Source organism: Nicotiana tomentosiformis, chromosome 6, assembly GCF_000390325.3.
Source record: "Nicotiana tomentosiformis chromosome 6, ASM39032v3, whole genome shotgun sequence".
In the NCBI taxonomy this organism is placed as follows: domain Eukaryota; kingdom Viridiplantae; phylum Streptophyta; class Magnoliopsida; order Solanales; family Solanaceae; genus Nicotiana; species Nicotiana tomentosiformis.
The window spans coordinates 66650822-66675111 of NC_090817.1; the positions used below are offsets into that span (position 1 = coordinate 66650822).

General features: G+C 38.4%; 2 protein-coding genes across 2 annotated transcripts; one reads left to right on the forward strand and one right to left on the reverse strand.

Annotated features, from left to right (window-relative positions):
* Positions 1–181: 181 nt before the first annotated feature.
* LOC104108269 (ubiquitin-conjugating enzyme E2 27) lies at positions 182–3922 on the reverse strand. The gene is made up of 5 exons (XM_009617258.4): positions 3659–3922; positions 2639–2687; positions 1017–1176; positions 771–854; positions 182–618 (listed from the first exon to the last, which is right to left on the reverse strand). The coding sequence occupies exons 1-5, from the start codon at positions 3834–3836 to the stop codon at positions 511–513; spliced, it is 579 nt and encodes a 192-aa protein (XP_009615553.1). The 5' UTR covers positions 3837–3922; the 3' UTR covers positions 182–510.
* Positions 3923–5228: 1306 nt separating this feature from the next.
* Positions 5229–17992, forward strand: LOC138894138 (uncharacterized). The gene is made up of 8 exons (XM_070178818.1): positions 5229–5522; positions 5587–6020; positions 6111–6210; positions 6368–6482; positions 6781–7092; positions 11669–11884; positions 17762–17820; positions 17906–17992. Exons 1-8 carry the CDS (start codon positions 5229–5231, stop codon positions 17990–17992), a joined length of 1617 nt encoding a protein of 538 aa, XP_070034919.1.
* The last annotated feature ends 6298 nt before the right edge of the window (positions 17993–24290 follow it).

Here is a 24290-nt window from a genome sequence, read left to right on the forward strand (position 1 = left end):
AGAAGTGCGTTAGTCATACAAGGTTGTATTAAGCTTTTCTTTATCAATAAAAGCAAATATAAATGGCTGCAACAAGATGGTTTTGTGTAAACGACAGGATTGAAATAGAAAAAAAAAATTGATCTGTGAGAAAGGAGAAAGATGCAGTGCAGTTCTATCTTAAGTATCAGGGAATAACAGGTTATTGCCAAAAATGTAATATATTAACTTTGCAGAATTAGTTTACAAAAGAAGAAAGCATGATGCAAGCTTAGGCTGAACCTGAAAATCACATTTCGCACCTGCAAATACACTTCCTATCATAAACTAATATGCAATTTGCTTGATATTGTAAAATGACATCAGAATGTTCACGAGTTGTGACGATATGTCAGACCCCAAACCATAAAAGATACCAAAACAAGGTTGCCCAAGTAACAGTATGATTGAATGAGTTTTTTTGGTCATTCAGCTTTTGATGGCAGGATATAATCTTCTACCTCCAAAACATGAGCTGCAGTATGAAAGGTGCTAGCCAGAGCACAGCTTTTCAAGTGCCATGTTTTCATCCCAACCTGTGGCTTCCAAAGTACTCCTCACTTGAGCTTCAGGAAAGCCCATTTCCACAAGCTTTTGTATCTGTGGCATTCAAATTACGTATTCAGTAGCATATTTGGATGCTGTAGGTAGATCTTGAAAGGACCAGCAGAAAATGCAAGATGTACCCAAGACTAAGTAGCGGGAGGAAATTAAAAACAAAAAGGAAAGCAAAAGCATGTAAAATTGCACACCTTCTCCTCGGTGCCAAGTGTTTTTGCAAAAGTTTCAGTCCAGTAACGAGCTGTGCCAACAAAGGTCTGATGGTCTCTGAGATACTGCAACAAGAAACAGATTGACCATTCCGAAAAAAAAAATTGGTCGGGAAGAGGGTGCGAGACACAAAACAAGGTCAGCAACGTGAAAACTAAGCAAACATACAAGATTTATGATGCGGTAGGGGGTGCAGGAGGGGGATTATTACTGAATATATGAAGCACCTGTTGTGCAACAACTGCATCTTGTGGATCATCAGGTTCAGGAGCAGAGAGTAATGCTTGTATAGAAAGGAGAGCTGTCTTGAGAGTTAGCGCTGGGCTCCACTGGTCTTTCAGGATGTCTAGGCATATTGCTCCACTTTGGCTACTTATATTGGGATGCCTTCAAAGGGAATTCAACACATAAAAGCACTTGAATCATAATTCCACTGGAAGAAGCAGGAACTTTATATCACACATTAGGGGGGGGGGGAGGGGGGGGGTTACTTCTGATACTTCAATTGAATACCGTATTCAAGGTCTATGTAAAAGTTAGTCGTTTGGAAGGCCAAGATCCTGCTGTAGAAATATCACACCCTTCAAGGATGTCTGCCTTGCACTTTTTTTTAAAATGATATAATTGGTTCCCACAGAAGCTTTACTTTGCTCATGATTTTGGTGGTTGGTGCGTAGATGCGAGGAGTTTGAGAAGTTTGTATCTTTAAGCTCCATTGGAATGTACACAACAAGCTCATTTGCTCTGCTGGTGCGTTTGAGGAAGGGAGCAAAATGGAGGAGTTTCTATGATGGATTAGGTGGCCATTAACACTAGCTTTTAATTGCATATGCTGGGACAAAGTGTATGGCACAGAAAAAAACGTAAGAGATAACTATAAGGTCATGCTCGTGGTTTTCTGAGAAATCTATTTCAGGATAAATCAATATTATTTAAGTAAAAACACGGAACAAATCAAGGCAATGTCAACAATGTGTGCAAGTGGTTCTCTCAGCTCAGCAGATGCCAAAGATTGGCTAAAGTCTTGCTATTATATTCTAGTTCAACAGTGAAAGGATGACACCTATTGGACCTATTTGATGAAATTGAAAAACATGGTTCAGTAGCGTACTCAAGTCCTAGAGGAAGCAATGCGTAAACCAAACATGTTTTCATCATAGCATATCCTACATAAGATTTACTTTTATCTAGATAGGAGGACTTACTGATGTTAACCTTGAACGCTTCAATTATAGGTTCATGACAATAACAATAATGTGAAGTTAGGCTTTCATCAAGAGGAAAAAAGAAATAAGGAGTATGCCAGAGGTAATCAATTTCTGTGGAAGCACATTTAACACTATTTAAGATGAGAGACGCAGGGATACTTTACGGACACTGATGCATAATGATTTTAGAACTCCAGAGAAGTTAATTTCACCAAATAAAGTTGAGTATCTAGCAAATGATTTTAAACTTCGGATTTACTAGAAGGAATATTTTTGTTCTAGAATTCTTTCATTACCCTCATTACCTACCACACACCATCGCTCATTCAAAATTTGTACTGTATTATTCTCAGATATCAGGCGTTTTCATCCTCTGATGTTTGACCACATTTCATGAGCCCGATTAACAGAATCTGAAGTAGAGACATCATGACTTGTCAATATGTTCTATATAAGAAACAGTAGCTGATCAAAATTACAAACATTAATAATCCAATATGTAATCTGCAATTTGTTATTACTTCATATCACAACCTAAGTCAGCAGTTCAACATATGAAATTTCGCACAGGTATTACTCCTGTCACTACAAAGGAGAAGAAAGAATAGAAAGAAATGATAGAGCATGTCTGCTTCTCATACCAAACTTTTGTGGCAAATCTCATTTTTGGAGGCTCGAATGGGTAGCCATCTGCAAAGACAAAGCTTCTTGATTTAGGAGTCATACACAAAAACTGCTAAATTCTGATAAACAGTAAACCATGTCAATGATATCTATATCCTAGACTATCCTCTTATCAACATGACATTGAGCTCCCTGGGAGTTACCATATAAAATGGAGTAACAATTAATAATGGTTCGACTCATCAGCATTCAAGTCGATCTATTAACTATGACACTGAAACCCTTTCTGCATTGTCCCCAAACATAAGGGCCTGACAACAAATTAAACAAAGCAACAAAAGTTCACACATAATTCCTTCATTTGCCACAATAGCTGAAAAAGATTCCACTTTTACATATAAGAAAGCCTCAATAACGTGCGCAAACACATGTTATGAGTAAATGCTGGTAACTTTTGCAAAGAATTGCAGGGGTTTGAGAAAGCTATCGAACATGTCTATTTCTCATTGGTTACATTTTCCACATCAAGCATGTAAACCTCACGTGTTCAAATGTTTGGCTGGCTGTTCAATAGGCACATTTTCAACAAAAATCAAGTATTCAATAAGTCATACCTTTAGTTAAAATGTCTAAATGAAATGTTTTGGAAAGTCTGAGGAGCCGCATATGTATTCTGCTTTCAAATACTTATAGTAATTAATAATGGTCCGACTCATTTGCATTCAGGTAGATATATTAACGATGACAGTGGAACCCTTTCCGTACTTCCCCCAAACATAAGGGCCTGAGCCTGACAACAAATTAAACAAAAGTCCATCCGTAATTCCTTCATATGCCACATTAGCTGACAAAGATTCAATTTTTACATTCAACAAAGCCTCAATAACACACCATTTCTTTGATAGACGTGTTCTATAAAATCAAAACCCTAGAACCCCCCAAAAAACAAAAACCCACCTTCAAAAGTCAGAAAAGTTTATACTTATATGCAGAACATGAATGTAAAAGTGAGAGTAGAAGCAAATTGGGAGAGTTACCAGTAAGAGTAATATCGATCTTGAAAGAACCACCTTCATAAGGAGTACCAAGAGGACCAGGGATTGTACCAATCAAGTGAGTGAGACTGTCACCTTTAAGGGTTACACTTATTCCTGAAACCCCAACATCTCTATTGCACTCTTGCAGCTCCTTTTGTACCCTTGCCAAGTCCACCATCTTTGCTCTCTTCCTATTTCCAATTCAAATCACTGCTTTTTGTTTCTTTTTTGGTTGGAGAGAAAGTGAGGAGGGTATTGCGTAAAGTGAATGAGCTGTAGCACACATGATAATAAAGGAAAATTGGGGCCCTCATATGACTTGGGGCTTAGATCGATTTTTACTTTAAAAAAATTCAAATCAATTATATTGGATTTTTAATTATTTATATCAAATTAAACTAATTACGCCGATTTCGGTTTTTTATCATTTTTTTCAATTTTTTAAAAATGTAAAGTAAACCGCAAGAAGCTAATCTAGTCAAACCTCTCCATTACAGTCTCATTTGTTCCGAATCTTTTTACATGTTATAGTGAAGTGATGTTATATAAAACATATATTATAACATAACATTAAAATTGATTCCATAAAAAATTTGATTTTTATAGTAAATAACTATTATATGGCGGTGCTATTATAGAGAGATTCGATTGTACAGTTGTCACTCAACTGAACATGTCAACTGAAACAAAAATTTATTTTAGTTCTCAAAATCGTAGCTCCAAAAAAACCAATAAGATTAGCAATGTGATTCGTTGCACTCTTCAAGGTCACTTTCATAAGATCTGTCATGTAAAAGTTTATTCTCAAGAACTGTATTGTCCAAAGCTATTCATATATCCACTCTCCATCATTTTCAACTACTAATCTAAGGGTACGCACTTTGCGCGTGTTTTCTATATCAATAACTAATAAATAATTTTTAAAAAATTACATATATATATATATATATATATATATATATATATATATCTTATAAAAATTACTGTTATTTTTATGCCTTAATATCGAATAAATTGTTGGTTAATACATCAACAAAGTATTAGATCAGGCAGACCCACATGTATAAGGCCCAATTATATTTATATGTAATTAAACTTCTTTTTGTATAGTTTTCAGTCCATTTATTTTGGGTTGAGACCCGACCCATTTGACTATGTATACAAACACAATAAGTAGATTTAGAACACACGATTATTCATTTTTCTCATTACAGAAGATATCTTCAGATGCTCTCTCTTCTATTCCATGTTCTTCTAGAACTTTCTTGTGCAAAATTCGAGCTCCTAATGAGTTTGACATGGTATCAGAGCGCTTCGTATCCGGATAGATGAGAGAGCATTCTTCAATTTCATGTTAGCTTTGTTCATTTTCATCCTTCGGTGGCGACAGTTTCTCGATTTCTCGTCATATCGCCGGAGCATCATGTTTTCAATGGTGATTTCTCTTCCTTTTTGTGCATTTACATTGTATTTCGGATTTTTCGTAACAGTTATGAGGGATTTGTGTATTAGAGCTGATAGTTAAGGAAGAACCTTAATTTTGTGTGCAAGCCCTAATTTCATTTCTGTGATGGATCAAAATTCTTCGGATAAGTCACTTGCTAGTCTTTCTACTCCTTCTGATCATGATATTTTATCTGATGAGTTGATTGACCACAATTATCCGCTTTATATTCATCCATCAGATAATTTGGGACTTTCTCTAGTGGGGACTGTTTTCGATGGAACAGGATATAGCGATTGGAGAAGAAGCATGCTTATTGCCTTTTCTATTAAAAACAAGTTATATTTCATTCAACCTGACTGTCAAAGGCCACCATTGAATTCACCTATCTATAATCAGTGGGATAGGTGTAACAACATTGTAATTTTGGTAGATTCATAGTCTTCTTTTGCCCGTAATTCGCAAAAGTGTTCTATACTGTCAGCTTGCCAAAGATGTGGGGATGGAATTGGAAGATAGGTATGGGCAACCTAGTGGAATTAGAGTATATCAGGTTAAGAAAGAACTTGCTTATATTTCTCAGGGTTCCATGAGTATTCCTGATTACTATGCCAAAATGAAAAGTATTTGGGATGAGCTCAGTACCTTGGCAGTTCACTCTGAGAGCCATTGTACTTATGGTGGTAGTAAGAAGGATATCCAGAAACTCAAAAATGATCAGAGGATGTATCATTTCCTCATGGGATTAAATGAGAGTTATGTGAATGCTAGAAGCAACCTACTCATGATGAGTCTTTTCCCTTCCATAAATAAAGCTTATTCCTTGTTGGTAAATGATGAACGCCAAAGGGAAATTCAACCTACCATTCCCCAATTTTCTTCAGAGTCAGCATTATTCTCAGCGGGTTCTCAACAGTTGTACTCATAATCACCAAGTTCTTCATCAAGGTCTCAAAAATTTCCTCCCAGGACTACTTTTGATCCCAGAAGAAATAGTGTGTTGTGCAGTTATTGCCATAAACCTGGACATACAGTAGAGACATGCTATAGAAAGCATGTGTTTCCTGCCAATTTTAAGTTCACCAAGACTAGAAGAGTTGCTGCAAATGTATATACTGAATTAGACACCTCCAAGCAATTCAATTAACCTGATCCTAAGCAGGCCAATCAACCTGATCCATCAGTTCCTAATGCTTCAACAGTCAACTCTGTCATTCCAGGTTTGACACAGGAGCAATGTAATCATCTGTGTCTCTCTCTTGCAGTATCACATGTCGGATCAGGGATCCTCTTTGGCTCCCACTCTTAGTGCTTCTGCAAATTTTGTATGTATTCTTAGCTGCTTTTCCAGTAATAGACTTGAGTGTTCAATTAGCAATTGTATGTTGTGTAAGGTTAGTGAAACCTCTTGGATTTTGGTCTCTGGGTTACTGACCAATATGACCTCTCACAATAACCTACTTCAAAATGCTACCTATTCCTTACTTGGTGACTCTACCCAATGGATATAAAGTTAAAGTAACTTGTGTTGGGGAGTTAACTTTATCCAGTGATACTATTCTAAAACATGTCCTCTTAGTTCCTAGTTTTCAATTCAACTTAATCTCTATGCATAAATTAGTATCACAATTAAAGTATTTACTAATTTTCAGTTCTTATTTCTGTTTCATATTACAAGGCCTTTCCATGAAGAGGCCTCTGGAATTTGGTAAAACACAACATGGACTTTATATTCTCTACCTGCCTTCATCTGTGTCATCTACTTCACTTACAACTACCACTAATTCATCCGTTTTTAATTGTTCTAATAGTTCTGTCTTTCCTGTTTCTAATGGACATGATGTAGAGTGTTCTGTTGCTTCTCATTTTACTGTTCCCTTTGTAAATACCAGTCATTTGAATAAAGTGAACACTATTTGGCATAGTAGATTGGGACACATTCCACTTACTCATTTGAAATCTATTTCTTCTATTGCTTCTGGACTTTCTAGTAAATAAGATTTTATTTGTAATATCTGTCCAATGGCAAGACAAATCAGGCTACCATTCACAGACAGTGAAATTCACACAAACTCCCCTTTTCAACTAATACGCATTGACACCTAGGGGCCATATCATGTCCCTACACATGATGAATGCAAATATTTTCTCACCATAGTAGATGATTTTACAAGAACAACTTGGACACACTTGTTAAAGACCAAATCAAATACATTTCCCATACTTAAAGCCTTTATTTCTATGGTCCAAACTCAATTTAATACTAGAGTTTAAACTATAAGATCTGATAATGCCTTGGAATTAGGGTCCAGGTTTTCTGCTTCTTCTTTCTTTGTAGAACAAGGCATTGTCTATCATACCTCTGATCCATATACCCCAACAAAATGGGGTGGTAGAAAAAAAATACAGATATCTTCTTGAAACATCTAGAGCGCTACCCAATGCCGGAAATGAACCTCATATCAAACAAAACCTCATTCTAAAACCTTCGTACACTGCCAACGATGAAAGAAACACACAAAAACTAATAATCACTTATCAGATCAACAAGTCATGGAGCCCCCCTCTCCTTCGACAAGAACTATAGCCAATTTCTAAGCCAACTTCCGATATTATTCTTCCAAACATACCGTAATAAAGTCTGATAGTACCTATTATAGGTCCAATGACCCGATCTCATCAAACACAATCATCCTAGTGGCAGGACACACCATTACAACCTAAAGTCACAAATCGTGCAATCTGTGCACCCATAAGCAACAATTCAAATGTACCCAAAAATGTAAAATGACTCAAACAAGAGAACTATACCGCAACTTCAAGAAGTACCACCAAAACCGCAATGCTACAAACCCATCATACATAGTAGAACCAAAACGCACGAATCTAAAACAAAGGATCATATCCCGACGTATCCCAGCTGCAATGCGTGACCCCATCCAAATACCGGTCCCTATGAAATACCTCCAACTACCATGCTCAAAATCAACAATCGCGCGCAATTTGACATCAAGTACCCAAGGTGCATGACCATAACCATGGAGAAGTAAATAGCACAATATACCGCAGAAATTTGTAACCCTTTTTCCCAAAGGGGTACCCCATGAAAATTGATGGGATAGACCTGCTGCTAAACTTATCCCTGTGTGTAGGAGGTGTAGATGCATAGCACAAACAACCAAATGTCCTAAGGTAAAGATAAGAAGGAGATGTGGTACATCATGTGATTACATCTTGGGTTATGGTTATGGCTCGATACAGCTTATTCACACTTATACAGTGTGTAGGTGCGAGATTCAGATCTTATAAGAAATTTCAGATGTTGCAAAGTGGATTTTGTGGGTTAACTAAGGTTGAAATAATGATCTTCAGTATGTTGTGTTGTCGGGCCTATATGGAAAAGGGTGATGTGGGATCACCCCCGGGTATGTGCATGGTAAGTGGGGGAGGATGTAACGACCTGACCGGTCGTTTCGAGCATTTGTACTTCGCTCGGAGGTTTGGGGGCATAATAGCTCTGTATGAGGTATTATGACTTATGCGAATCATCGGTTTTGGTTTTCAGGTTATTCGGAATCGATTTGGAAGAATGAATTCATGGTTTAAGCTTTAAGTTGGAGGAATTGATCAAGTTTGATTTTTGGTGAATTTAACCCCGGAATAGAGTTTTGATGGTTCTGTTAGGTCCGGATGGTGATTTTGGACTTGGGTGTATGCCCAGATTTGTATTTGGATATTTCTAGAAGGATTCAGTGCTAATTGGCGAAAGTTGAAAATTTGAAGGTTTGAAAGTTTGATCGGGAGTTGACTTTTTGATATCGGGGTTAGAATTTGATTCTGGAAATTTGAATAGGTCTGTTATGTCATTTATGACTTGCGTGCAAAATTTGAAGTCAGCCGGACTTGATTTGATAGGTTTCGGCATCGAATGTAGAATTTGGAATTCGTTAATTTTTATTAAGCTTGAATTGGGGTGTGATTTATATTTTAGTGTTATTTGATGTAATTTGAGGCATCGACTAAGTTCGTATGATATTTTAGGACTTGTTTGGTTGAGGTCCTGAGGGCCTCGGATGGATTTCAGATGGTTAACAGAATTTAATTTGGATATTTCTAGAATTTTTCGACGTCGTTTATTCAAGCATAAGTGGTATTAAATTAAGAAAATAAGATCCAAATTCAGTGGTGATTGAAGCATTAGATCCGTATTGAAATTACGGATCCATAGCAAAAAAAAATTGTCGAATTCGGACATCGTGTGAGAGGGTTATGCTCATTTTCGGGCGAAATAGAAAAGATTTCCCATCGCCAGCGCCCAAGGTAGCGCGGGGCGCTAGCCCTGGCGCTGGAATTTTTTAGGTTCTGGAAACTGGGTCACATGTAGCGCCCCTTGCTACCTGTGGAGCTCAAACATTAATCCCTATAAACGGGGAATTTCGCCATTTTTGACATAAACAGAGTTGGGGATCTCGGTTTGGGCGATTTTCAGAGGTAAATTTTACCACACAACTTGAGGTAAGTGTTCTTGACTCCCTTGTGATTATATTTCATGAATTAATCTTCGTTTTCGGCGTTAGATTATTGATTTTTCAAGACAAATTGGAGAAATATTTTACAATTCCATAAAATAAATTTTCGAGCTTTGAACACTGATTCAGAGTCGGATTTGAATAAAATTAGTATGACTGGACTCGTAATTGAATGGGTTATCGAATTTTGTGAGTTTCGTTAGGTTCCAAGACGCGGGCCCCGCTATTGATTTTTGAGTTGAATTTTGGATTTTATTGGAAAATTTAGCATTTTCATATGGAATTAATTCTTACACCTCGTGTTGATTGTATCGAATTATTGTGATTAGATACGAGACCTTCGGAGGCCAATTCGCGAGTCAAAGGCCTATTGGAATAAAAAATTACACAGTTTGAGGTAAGTAACATTTCTAAACTTGGAGCTGAGGGTATGAACTCTGGATATACGTGTTATGTGATTTGTTTCGAGGTGACGCACATGCTAGGTGACATGCGTGTGAGCGTGCACCGTAGAAAATGTGACGTAATTGATTCCGTGAAATTGTGTAGTCAAATAATCTTGACATTTTCCATGTACTTTTATGTGTTAGAGAAATTGAGCTAAAAATCATGCTGAGACTATATGCCGGTATTATTGAGATCCACAGAGGTCGTATTGTTGTTGAATTATTTGTTTAAATTATAATTTCATACTCAGTCATATTCATTCATTTTATATCATATCTCAGCCTCTGTTTCTATATATTAACACATCATATCATCATTTTTTGGCTAGTTTCATGGCATTGTGGGTCCTAGAGACTGGAGAGATTGATGACTGCGTGAGGCCGAGGGCCTGATTGTGAGGTTATGGATACTATGGCACGTGAGTTGTCTGTGCAGCATGTGAGTTGTCCGTGCGGATTCAGATATTTATACCATGGAATGTGAGTTGTCCGTGAGGATTCAGATATTTATACTATAGCACGTGAGTTGTCCGTGCAGCACGTGAGTTGTCCGTGTAGTTTATAGCGCTTGGGCTGAAGGAACCCCTCCAGAGTCTGCACACACCCTCAATGAGTGCAGGTACCTATTGAGTGCGAATGTGAGTGCCGAGCGCGAATACTGAGTGACTGAATGTGAGTTATTATGTATATATATTGGGATGGATCTTCCCTGGGCTGGATTGGCCATATACAGTACTGAGTGACTGAAGTGGAAATGCGAGATAGTGAGATTGAGTACTCTGAGAGTGTGAGTACATGAGTTACATGAGTTCATCATTGTGTTGCATAGCATTAGACATGCATATTTGATATGTAGGCATAGAGAAATATTTTTTCTCATGCCATCTGATAATGAGACTTCTTACCCGCCGTTCAAGTTTTTTGAGAAAAATCACAGATTTCAGACTAACTCTTATTTTTGGTGACTTTCGGCAAAATATTTGAGTTTTACTGTTATACTTGAAAAGGAAATGTTTATTTTCCAGAACTGTATATGAGCTGAGCATGTTATTATTGAGTTATTACTAATGCTGCTTTAAATTATATTGTTATGAGGTGTTATTGGTTATTGGTGTGGATTCTGACCTTGGTACAAGCTCGTCACTACTTTCAACCTAAGGTTAGGTTTGTTACTTATTGAGTACATGAGGTCGGTTATACTCATACTACACTTCTGCACCTTGCGTGCAGATTTCTAATGATGATGTTGCTGCGTACTGCGAGATCTAGATCTAAAGATGTACATGCGTTCCAGTCATTGCTGCCTCTTATTCATGGTAGCTTTAGAATTTTTAATCTGTTCATGTATATTTCAGACAGATGACGTATTTTTATTTCACACCAGTTTTGTAAATTCTAAATCTTAGATGCTAATGATTTGTAGTTTTATTATCATTTCATTCTTGAAAAATCTTATTAATTTAAATAGTTGTTAATTGGCTTACCTGACGGGTTGGGTTAGGTACCATCACGACTAAGTGAATTTTGGGTTGTGACAATCGTGCTTTAAGTAAGTTGGTAGCTGAACTTACTTGGTTGATTCGTTTGTTAGCTGATTTGGGTGTTGAAGATGTTGCTCTTGTGCCTATATTTTGCGACAATCATTCTGCTTTGTACATTGCCTGCAATACCATTTTTCATGAGCGCACCAAACACATCGAGGTTGATTGTCGTTTTGTGCGGGCCAAGTTATCTGAAGGTTTAATTGATTTGCATCCTGTTAGCAGCACCAACCAATTAGCAGACATTATGACCAAGCCTTTGACTGGTATAGCCCATAAGGGGTTTCTTTTGGGGGAGGGGGGGAGGAGGGAGTGGATAATACATCAGCAAAGTATTAGATCAGGCAGGCCCACATGTATAAGGCCCAATTGTATTTATATGTAATTAGGCTTCTTTTTTGTATAGTTTTCAGTCCATTTGTTTTGGGTTGAGACCCGACCCATTTGACTCTATATACAAACACAATAGGCAGATTTAGAACACACGATTATTCATTTTTCTCAATACAGAAGATATCTTCAGATGCTCTCTCTTCTCTTCCATATTCTTCTAGAACTTTCTTCAGCAAAATTCGAGCTCCTAATGAGCTTGACACAAATAAGTAAAAGAATTATTTTTATCACGATGAGATTGTCGTGTAGATCATATGAAGAAAATTAATAAGTGGAAATATAAGCTTTAAAAATGACTAATGTTGAGTCAATAATTTATAATAATAAACTAATATATATAAAAATATATTTAGAATCTATTAATAATAAGTATTTCATTACAATCTTAGCCTCTTACTTCCATAAAAAGAAATATTCAGATGCATAGTTATGTGCTTGGATAAAGAAAGAAGACTTCAATTAAAATGAAGAACGAATATATTAAACAAAGTATAACAGCTGAATCTAATACATTTGCAATAACAATATTCATTTCTAATCTGTTGAAACTAATTTCTATTGTACTTCTTATTAATTTAGGAAATAGAACAATTGTGTTTTGGTCGTGAGAAAAAATGACCGTCTTTTATCAGTTTTTTTGAATGAGATGATTAAGGACTTACAAGGAGGAATTTCTTATTTTGTTGAGTTAGCTAAATTGGATCAACAATCATCATTTTTTGAATTACACTTTTGTTAATATTTATTTTATAACTCAAGTAAAAAAATTAATATAATATTTATTTAATTTTTAAAGTTCTATATTCATTGAGATAGAGATACGCGCAATGTGCATACCCTAAAACTAGTCTTAGGGTACACGCTTTGCGTGTGTTTCTCATGTCAATAAGTAAATAATTTTTAAAAATCACATAAATATTATTAAATAATGTCTTTGAGTTGTAATAAAAATAAAATGTATAACTTTCTAAAAATATATATCTTGGTCCCAAATCCAACCCAGTGAAAGTCCTTAGAGTTTTGTAAGAATATCTTATGAAAATTATTGTTATTTTTATGCCTTAATATCAAACAAACAAGTACAATAATTACTTTTATCACAATAGATTATCCTCTAGCCCCTATGGAAAAATTAATAAGTGGAAATATACTCGTTAAAAATGAGTAATGTTGAGTCACTATTTTACAATAATAAACTACTATATAAAAAATATAGGGAGCAGTCATTTGTTAGAATATTTGTAAAAAGAAAAAATAATTAACAATAACTCATTTAGAATATATTTTATCTTCTATTATTTCATCTTTATTGTTTCAAGTTTTCATACATTAATAGAAAAATAATTATTGATTGTACGTTGTTTAACAATTATTGAGTAAATTGTATACATTTATAATAGATGACATTTGCAAGTCAAATAATTATTGATTGTAGCTTCTTATATTATATAAAAGGTTAATAAATAAAATTTTAAATGATTTTAAATTTTTAAAAATTTAAAAATTAACATGGAAGGTATTATAATTATAGTACAAACTTCAAATAAGTAAATGATTTAAATTTTTTAATATTAAATAAATAATTAAATATCGTGAACAAAATTTCTATCCAAAAATATAAAATAATTAGATAAAGGAGATACATAAATATTAGACTAACGTTAAAATCCTTATCAAATGCACATTCTTAATGTCTATATACGTAGAATGTGTGTGTGTGGGGGGGGGGGGGGGGGGGATTATAAATAAATTGTTTGAATGGTATAAGGTAAACTTAATTCATTTTGATGTCCTACATATTAGGATTTCCTGTGTAATCATTCAAATAAGGAAAATTTTAAAAATTAAAGTTCTAGTTGATTTCAAAGTACTAAATATTAGAGAAATAATTAAATGACTATCTTGTCTAGTAAAAATTCTATTTTATAAGGGTAAAAAAGACGAACAATATTTTGCTAAAGGCCTTCGTGCTTTAATATAGTATAGATATAGATAGATATATTTCTCTAATAGAAGTGGCAAATGAGCGGGTTGAGTCGGATATGAGCGAGTCGAAAATGGATAATGCAAAAAATGAATAAAATATTTGACCTGATCCATATTTAATACGGATAAAACTAAATTAACCCGCGAATAATATGAATATCCATACTATCCATGGTTTCTTGAATATGATCACTTTTGGGAGAATTCCTAGACTCCCAAACTTGAGGAATCCCCAAAGTCTTTGCAAATGTAAAAGTTAAACCCATTAGTTATGTTGACGATCAATTTTAGCCCTCTCTTTTTCTAATTAAATTTGTACGCTTATTGATCAACAATAATATTATAAGGTGTTTTAAAATTATTATTCAAATTATCTATTTTTCTGGAAATATAAATAATGTATAATAAGTAAATATAGTAGTGATAATAGTTATTGATATTAATTATATGTCTATAATTGTATAATAATAATTTGATCTTAAATAATTACAAAATACCACCTTTATTATTTTAATTAGTTAAAATAATTATACCACAAATTGATTTTATAATTTTAATATATAAAAGTATTTTTAACTATTTTAACAAAATAAAATTAGCTTATAACAATTGGTTAATAATATATTCGTTAATTACACTTTATTATATTTTATTGGGATTAAAGAAGTTTAATTAATTTGATTACAAAAAGGGTTTAGATTTAAAACGGGCTACATTTGTAATTAGTGGATTTTGATTAAAGTGGCTATGAAATTAATTTCAATTTCAGTTCATTCTTCCAATACCCAATCAATTAGGCCCAAATATTAGCCCAAAATGTACCTGACCCGTCCAAGCCCAAGCCACCCATTTCCATTTTGCAATCCATGCCACACCCTCTCCACCAATCCCCTCCTGACATATCACTATCCCAAAACCCTCACAAAACAAACACACTCCATATGGACCGTTGATCATACTTATCAACGGTCCAGATTAGTCAGGTTTTTCCTTTATAATTTTAATTCAATCTCTATTAATCTCAACCGTTGGATCAAAACAATCAAACGACCCTCGTTTTATCTCCAAATATCATTTTCCTATTATTTCTTTAGACTAAAATTCTGAGCCATCAATCTAATAATCCAACGGCCTACACCCACTCTCTCACTTTTAACCTACCAGACCCCTCCAAACCCTAACCATTCACTCCCATGCCAACTGTAACGACCCGACCGATCGTTTTAAGCTCTAGCGCGTCGTTCGACGGTTTGAGGCCTTGAGTAGATTCACTTCATGTATCATGACTTGTACGTGTGGTCAGAATATAATTTCGGAAAATTCAAAGTTGATTCAGATAGAAAATTCTCATTTCAGATGCTTTAAGTTGGAAGAGTTGACTAAGGTTTGACTTTTTAGTAAACGACCTCGGAATAGGGATTTGAAGGTTCCAATAGGTTCGTATGATGATTTCGGACTTTGGCGTGGGTTCGGGTGGTCCGGGAGCATTTCGGCGCTTATTATGGAAAGTTGTCATTTTAAAAGTTTAAGAATTTCTTAGTTTGATTTGAAGTGGACTTTGGTGTTATTAATGTTCGTTTGAGGTTCCGAGCCTTGGAATCGGTTCGTATTGTGATTTATGACTTGTGCGTAAAGATTGGCATCATTCCGAATTGTTTAAGTGTAATTCGGACGCGTTCGTCAAAGTTTAAATGTTTGAAAGTTTAAAGAAAGATTTCGATTGTCGATTTGTAATTTTGATATTGTTTGACGTAATTCGACGCTTTGACTAAGTCCGTATTGTATTTTGGGATGTGTTGGTATGTTTGGATGGGGTCCCGTGGGTCTCGGGTTTGAAACACATTGAAATTTGGATTTGAGGAAGTGTTGTTGTTGCTGAAGTCTGGTGTCCTCGCACCTGCGAAAGGAGTGGCCTCAGGTGCGATCACGTAGGTGTGGAATTCATGGAGGGGACCTGGGAGCACAGGTGCGAGGAATATTCTGCACCTGCGAGGTCGTAGATGCGGAGTAGAGATCGCAGAAGCGGAATAAGCCAAGAAGGCCTGGGGCCGCAGAAGCGAACTTGGTCACGTAGGTGCGTGAGCACAGAAGCGCTTGTTGTCCGCAGAAGCGAAAGTACAAATGCTCTTTTTGGGCCAGCAGAGGCTGCTGGCTTGAGCTGTAGCCGCACCTGCGATGGATTTTCCGCAGGTGCGGAGCCACAAAAGCGGCTATTTGACCGCAGATGCGAAAGTCGCTGGGCAGTGGGGTGCTTTTAATTCGAGACTTAGCCTATTGCTCCCATATTTTTATTTGGTTTGGGCGATTGTTGGAGCTCTTCAAGAGGGGATTCTCATCATCTATTGCAAGGTAAGTATTTTCCACGTATTGTAAGTTAATTTCAAGGATTTAACATGAAAATTTGTGGAAATTTGTGGGATTTTAAAGAAAACCAAGAATTGATAATTTTGGATTTTGACCACGATTTTGAAAGTGAAATTAGGAATAAATTTTATAATTGAGTTCGTAATATTATGGGTAATGTTTATCTTCAAAACATTTCAAAATCCGGGCATGTGGGCCCGATGGTAGACTTTGTTGACTTTTCGAACGGAGTAGGGAATCATTATAAATTGTTAAATTGTATGCATTGGGGTATATTTTTATTGATTTGCATATTATTTAACTTATTTTGAATTGATGGACATCAGATCTAGGTGTTAGAGAGATGTTGGAGCTGGTTATGGAAGTTCGGAGTAAGATAAGTCTCATGTCTAACCCTATGAGGGGGTAATTACCCCATAGGTGTTATTTTTGTTACATGCTACATGTTGTAGGAGCTGCGCACGTATGAGGTGACGAGTGTCTGTGCGAATACTAGAATTCCTGTTTATGTTCGAGTAGACTAGGATTCACGCCATGCTTTATTTGTACTAGTTGAGTTACTCCTACCTGCTTAGTTACTTGATTTCGCGTTACGACCTGAGACTAGGATTGCGTAGAGTGATAGACTCGCTATTGTAGAGATTTGACGAGCTACTTGATTAGCCGCAGAATAATTGTGCTTCCCTTACGAATTTCTCTCGAATTATGCGTTTTCATCGAAAAGCTTTTTTAAATTTCATATCTCACACGTATATTCGTGAGTGGGGTAAAGGACCCGTTAAAGCTTCTTATTCTAATGGGATCGGACCGTTCGCCTTGGCAAGATTATGTACCACACTCTTATAGGATCGGGTCGTTTGCCTCGGCAAGGTATTGTAACACACTCTTATGGGATCGGGCCGTTCGCCTCGGTAGTATCATATTCTTATGGGATCGAACCATTCGCCTCGGCAATATCAGTATCATATTCTTATGGCATCGGGCCGTACGCTTCGACAACTTCATGAAACACTCTTATTGGATCGGGCCGTTCGCCTCGGCAAAATCGTGCGTAATATTTGAGAAGAAGCCAGTGTATCCGTGAGTTTTTCCTGATTTGGATTGCGACGACCTATCTGGCAGGGACTATTTTATATATATACCCCGGTTGAGGAGGTAACCGATAATTGAGAGCTTGTGTTTACTATTTAGAGGAGGATCGTACCACGTACCTATATTTGTTTACATTGTTTATTTATCATGTCTCATACTTGTTTACTTTCTACTGTACTTGATATATCGGACCACTAGTAAGTGTCGATGTCGACCCCTCGTCACTACTTTTTCGGGGTTAGACTAGATACTTTCTGGGTACGCGTTGCTTTACGTACTGATGCTACACTTCTGCACTTATTGTGCAGGTATATATATTTCTGGTGATCTTTTGGCGCAATGGTACAACTATTGCATGGACTTTATGGTGAGCTGCATCCCATGTTACGATCCATAGCATATGGAATCTCCATCAGAGTTATTTACATTTTCCTGTCTAACTTGTATTCCAGACAGATATTGTAATATTATTGTACCTTCTAGTAGATGCTCATGCACTTGTGACACCGGGTTTTGGGGGTGTTCCAGAATTTGTTTAAGGATTGTATACATTGATACACTTTTACTTATTATTTCAATTAGATTGTACGTAACTACGATTTATTTTAATGCACTAACTTCTCTATCTAATTAAATTTGGAGCGATTTGAAAAACATATATATTGACAGAGAATCATCTTGGCCTCATCGACGTTCTTCTTCGGTAAGTCTTCCCTTCCTTGAACGAAGCGGATACTGTCAACGGCGAAACTGTTTCACTCGTCGTCGGTCGCACATTACCGCTGTTATTGCCGGAATACACCTCCGACGACCTTTCCTCGCCGGAAACCTCCGTCAGCTCCGATTTGTATATTTCTCTATTATTACAATTGCCGGCAAGTTTCATAAATTCTGGCGACTTCCGAACAGCTTTCCGGCGGGACACAGAAGGACTTGCCAGTGCTCTTGAGCAGATCCGACAAGCTTCAGGAAAACTTGCTCCAGGTTCTTTCGTTCTATATCTGGTACTCGTGGCATCGGTATTTTTATTGTATTTTTCTGCTCGCGGGAGTTGGGACCTCCCGTTTTCCAGTTTCCCTTTGTTGTGTAAGTTAAATTGCTGACATCTTACCTCGTACTAGTTTATTTACCGTATTAGTGTGCCTGTTGTTGCAACTTGTATTCTTCTGGTTTGGTCTGTTGCCTTGTGTGATAGTGATTCCCTTTACTCTGCCATAGGTAGAGTGGCTGTGGTTTGGGATGGTCGAGTGAGGTCATGTCCTCGGGGGGAACGGGGGGTGGGACGGGAGGTAGGGCAGGGTTTAGGGGGTGAGGCGGGAGGCAAGAGTGGTAAAGGGAACAAGGGTGTTTGTAGGTTGAGAATTGGGTCATGGAATGTAGGTACATTGACGTGTAAATCTATAGAGTTGGTGAAGATCCTCCAGAAGAGGAGGGTCAATATAGCGTGTGTCCAGGAGACAAGGTGGGTAGGGTCGAGGGCGAGGGACGTGGACGGGTATAAACTTTGGTACTCAGAAGTCCAGAAAGGTAAGAATGGAGTGGGCATCTTGGTGGATAGGGAACTTAGAGAGTCTGTGGTTGAGGTTAGACGAGTGAATGATAGATTGATGACTATTAAGTTGGTGGTTGGAGAGTGCACCCTAAACATCGTTAGCGTCTATGTGCCGCATGTGGGCCTAGATGAGGAGGTTAAACGGCGCTTCTGGGAAGGGTTAGATAAGATTGTGCGCCTGGTTCCGCCTGCTGAGAAGTTATTCATAGGAGGAGATTTCAATGGGCATATTGGGTCGACCGCAGGTGGTTATGGCGAGGTGCATGGAGGCTTTGGTTTTGGGGAGAGGAACGGAGGAGGTACATCGTTGTTGGACTTCGCTAAGGCTTTTGGGTTGGTGATTGCGAACTCTAGCTTTCAGAAGAGGGATGGGCATTTGGTTACTTTTCAAAATATGGTGGCGAAGACCCAAATTGACTATCTCCTCCTCAGGAGGTGTGACAGAGGGTTGTGTAAGGATTGCAAGGTGATTCCGGGTAAGATACTCACGACGCAGTATAGGCTCTTGGTGATGGACGTTGGTATTATGTTAAAGACGAGGAAAAGGTCTACTCGAGGAAGACCAAGAATCAGGTGGGGAGCCTTAACTAAGGATAAAGCCCAAGCGTTGGAGGGGCGGTTGTCGGTTATGGGAGCTTGGAGGAGCAGTGGTGACGCGAGCACTATGTGGTCAACGACAGTAGACTGTATTAGAGAGGCTGCGAGAGAGGTGTTAGGGGTCTCGACGGGCGTCTCTGGTAGGAACAAAGGAGACTGGTGGTGGAATGAAGTAGTCCAAGGTAAAGTGGAAGCAAAGAAGGCGGCGTACATGAAGTTAGTGGGGAGCATAGGTGAGGAGGAGAGGCGAGTGCGCATGGATAGGTATAAGGTAGCTAGGAAGGAGGCTAAGCTAGCTGTCACAAAGGCTAAGACTGCGGCTTATGGTCGTATGTACGAGGAATTAGGGGAAAAGGTGGGGAGAAGAAGTTATTCCGGCTGGCCAAGTTGAGAGAGAGGAAGGCTCGGGATTTGGACCAAGTGAGATGCATCAAGGACGAAGATGGTAGAGTATTGATGGAAGATGCCCTGATTAAGAGGAGATGGCAGACTTACTTTCATAAACTTCTGAATGAAGAAGGGGATAGGGATATTGTGCTAGGCGAATTGGAGCATTCCGAGAGCCACCGTGACTTTGGGTACTGCAGGCATATCGAGGTTGAGGAGGTCATGGAAGCTATGCGTAAGATGAGTAGGGGCAGAGCGACCGGGCCAGATGAGATTCCGGTGGAATTTTGGAAGTGTGTGGGGAGAGCAGGTTTGGAGTGGTTGACTAGGTTGTTTAATATTATTTTTAAGGGGGAAAAGGATTCCGAATGAGTGGAGGTGGAGTATGGTGGTTCCATTGTATAAGAACAAAGGTGATATCCAGAGTTGTAACAATTATAGGGGTATCAAATTAAAGAGTCATACCATGAAAGTGTGGGAGAGGGTGGTTGAAGCGAGGGTAAGGATGACAATATCTGTGTCCGATAACCAGTTCGGGTTCATGCTGGGTCATTCGACTATAGAAGCTATACACCTTGTTAGAAGGTTGGTGGAACTATACAGAGAAAGGAAGAAGGATCTACACATGGTGTTTATTGACCTAGAGAAAGCGTATGACAAGGTTCCTAGAGAAATTCTCTAGAGATGCCTGGAGGAAAAAGGTGTGTCAGTTCCCTACATTATGGCGATTAAAGACATGTATGATGGGGCTAAGACTCGGGTTAGGATAGTAGGAGGCGACTCTGAGTATTTTTTGGTTGTAATGGGGTTACACCAAGGTTCGGCGCTTAGTCCGTTCTTATTCGCCCTGGTGATAGACACGTTAACACACCATATTCAAGGGGATGTGCCATGGTGCATGCTATTCGCCAGTGACATAGTTTTGATTGATGAGTCGCGAGCCGATGTTAACGAGAGGCTGGAGGTTTGGAGACAGGCTCTTGAGTCTAAGAGTTTCAAGCTGAGCAGGACGAAGACGGAATACCTAGAGTGTAAGTTCAGCACTGAGCCAGGGGAAGTGGGCGTGGATGTGAGGCTTGATTCGCAGGTCATCCCGAGTAGAGGCAGCTTAAAGTACCTTGGTTCGATTATCCAGGGGGGAGGGGAGATCGATGAGGATGTCACACACCGTATTGGGGTAGGATGGATGAAGTGAAGGTTAGCATCTGGAGTCCTGTGTGAAAAGAGAGTGCCACCAATACTCAAAGGTAAGTTTTATAAAGCGGTGGTTAGACCGGCCATGATGTATGGGGCTGAGTGTTGGCCCGTTAAGAACTCACATATCCAGAAGATGAAAGTAGCAAAAATGAGGATGTTGCGGTGGATGTGCAGGCACACTAGGATAGATAAGATTAGGAATGATGATATTCGGGAGAAGATGCATGTGGCTCCCATTGATGACAAGATGTGGGAAGCGAGACTTAGATGGTTCGGACATGTTCAGAGGAGAAGCCCAGATGCTCCGGTACGGAGGTGTGAGCAGCTAGTTGCGTAGGGCACGAGAAGAGGTAGAGGGAGGCCTAAGAAGTATTGGGGAGAGGTGATCAGGCAGGATATGGCGAGGCTCCAGATTTCCGAGGACATGATACTTGATAGGAAGATGTGGAGGTCGAGTATTAGGGTTGTAGGTTAGGAGGTAGTTGAGTCGTGCCTTACTTCATACCATGGTGGGACTAGCCATGTAGGATTTTTGTCTAAGGTAACTAGTAGGAATGTTGTGGCTTAATATTTCGCTTTTCAGTGCATGTCCTATTTACTAGCTATCGCTTTTGCTTTACATCTTTCTTCTAGATTTCATGGTGTTCCTATTTTTTTTATGACTGTTGTGGTGATACTAATATTTACTAATATTGTCTCCCTTTGCTTTGTATCTTTCTTCTGGATTTCATGGTGTTCCTATTTATCCTATGATTGTTGTTGTGATACTAATATTATCTCCCTTGCCCTTTTGTCTTTTTTTTTAGCCGTGGGTCTTTCGGAAACAGTCTCTCTACTCTTTTGGGGTAAGGGTAAGGTCTTGTACACACTACCCTCCCCAGACCCCATTAGTGAGATTTTACTGTGTTGTTGTTGTTGTTGTTGTTGTTGTTGTTGTTGTTGTTGTTGTTAACCTCTATATCTAATTAAGATTCATGATTTTAAAAATAAGAAAATGAATAATTAAGTGTTGGCTTACCTAACGACGACGTTGGGCGCCATCACGGCCTATAGTGGATTTTGGGTCATGACAGCTTGGTATCAGAGCGTTAGGTTCACTTAGGTCTCACGAGTCATGAGTAAGTCTAGTAGAGTCTTGCGGATCGGTATAGAGACGTCTGTACTTATCTTCGAGAGGCTACAAGGCTGTTAGGAGCACTTCCTTTCTTGATTTCCTCATCGTGCGATTTGATTCCGTTGAGACTTATGCCTTTGTTTCCTTTCTATTCATTCTTATACGACGTGGAGTGCTTGCTATCAATTGGGCATCAAAGAGTTATAATGATACCGTAGATATGGTGCAAGATGTTTCTCCTTGCGTATTCGAGTGGGCTAATATCGTCGCCGTATGTAGGGGTGTTTTGTCATTTTAGCCCAGTTTTTGTGTTGCCTACGGTCGTGATTTGATACTTTCGAATTTGGAGGAATTCTTATTAATATTGTGGTGTCATCATTCCTGATTGAATGCGTTGAGGCTCATCGGCATATTGGTATTTATTTGCTTACCTCTGGGCACGGTGTGGTAAGATGGAACCTAAGAGGAAGTTATCCGAGATGGTGGTGTGCTGCGACTTAAGGACCGAATCAGCGTTTCCATTGTTGATGGATCAAAGGAAATGATCTCTTAGGTGGTTTCTATGCCCAGGAAATTTTGAATATGGCAAGAAGGGATTGATAACATATTGTTGGACCTTCGGATGATGTTAATGAATGAAGGGATTCTTACGGATGGCAGATCAGTGTGGACCTAGGAAGGTTAGTTGATTTCATACTGGATGCAGCTATAACAATGAAGTTAGAGGAAGCCGAGATGAGGGTACACATGTGGGCTATCTCCGGTGAGCAGGTTAGCGCTTGCGTGATTTTGATAAGGTGCCTACGAAGAGTTCTACTTTCTGCCCAACATGGGATGAATGTACTGCGATGTGAGCTTGGGTCTCTTCAGGAAGATGGTACGACAGTTAGGAGGTCGAGTGTACGATTATGGCGGATAATTCAGGATGTGTTATGATTAGTCCAATAAGAACTTATGAGAAATTTGGCTGAGCGACGGTGTGGGATCGTGGTAACTAGGAAGGAGAGGTCGTTGTGGGGGTATGGATCTATGTGATTTAGTGTAAAGCTAAGTGGGGGAGCTCACCGTTTACGATTGGGTCACTTGGTTGTGTGCTTATGCAGTTTCTGGTTGTCGATGCATCGGTAGAATTAATTATGACTAAGAAAAGAAAACATTATTGGTAATTCGGACAAAGGACTTGAGGAATGTGTGCTACATCTCATCTTATCGATTCATGTGTAGGTGTTGGGGTGACTCAGAGTTTATGCTTCTGGTGGATGTGATGTACAAGGAAAAGAATTCATCCGGTTGCTTCCTTGGAAGTGTTCATGTGCTAATGGAGCACCAATGTTTGGTTATATAATCGGGACTGGACTAGAGTGGGCAACTCTCAACAATGGTTCTAGTAGAATCAAGATTTTAGGTGTGATGCTTAAGGATTCTCAGATTCGTTATGTGGCTGAGGATGTGCTTTTGTAGCAGAGTGTGAATTGTACTCGGAGCATTTTTATGTTATCATCGGGACTGCGGTGCAGTGTTAGAGAAGTGGGCGAAATAACTTCAGATTCACAAAAGATCTAATCAGCGCAGGTGCATCAGTTGGAGATATTATTGAGTGCATGAAGAGGGTACAAAATGGCTTATGGATGTTGAGATGACTTGGTCTCGTGATTTTGGGTCACTCGGGATGAGAGTTATTTGAGGTCTGTTATGTGTAAATGAATCCCGGAAGAATTGTGGTGGTGTAGACCACAACTTGAGGTTTGATTTCTATAGTTATGGGAATTCGGTTGCGTGTTGCAATTGTTCCTTTACAATGTGTTGAGTGAAAGGGGTTCTAGATGATGAAATGCTTATTCTATTGGTAGTTCAGAAGTTATGATCAGATTCTTGTGCTCTCGCATAGAGGCATGATATGTGTAGTGAGTAGTATGGAAATTGGAAGTTGAGGATCAAGGTTGAGGTTCGGTATTGATAAGAATGTCACGAGCTCGGAGGAGCGGGGGAG

Coding starts and splice junctions, on each gene's coding strand:
- LOC138894138 (XM_070178818.1), top strand. CDS start 5,229: ATGGATCAAAATTCTTCGGATAAGTCACTTGCTAGTCTTTCTACTCCT. Junction 6,483..6,780: donor TGAGTGTTCAATTAGCAATT/GTATGTTGTGTA, acceptor TCATATTACAAG/GCCTTTCCATGAAGAGGCCT. Junction 17,821..17,905: donor ACTATTGCATGGACTTTATG/GTGAGCTGCATC, acceptor CTTGTATTCCAG/ACAGATATTGTAATATTATT.
- LOC104108269 (XM_009617258.4), bottom strand. CDS start 3,836: ATGGTGGACTTGGCAAGGGTACAAAAGGAGCTGCAAGAGTGCAATAGA. Junction 1,177..2,638: donor AGATTTGCCACAAAAGTTTG/GTATGAGAAGCA, acceptor TTCCCTTTGAAG/GCATCCCAATATAAGTAGCC. Junction 855..1,016: donor ATGCAGTTGTTGCACAACAG/GTGCTTCATATA, acceptor TTCTTGTTGCAG/TATCTCAGAGACCATCAGAC.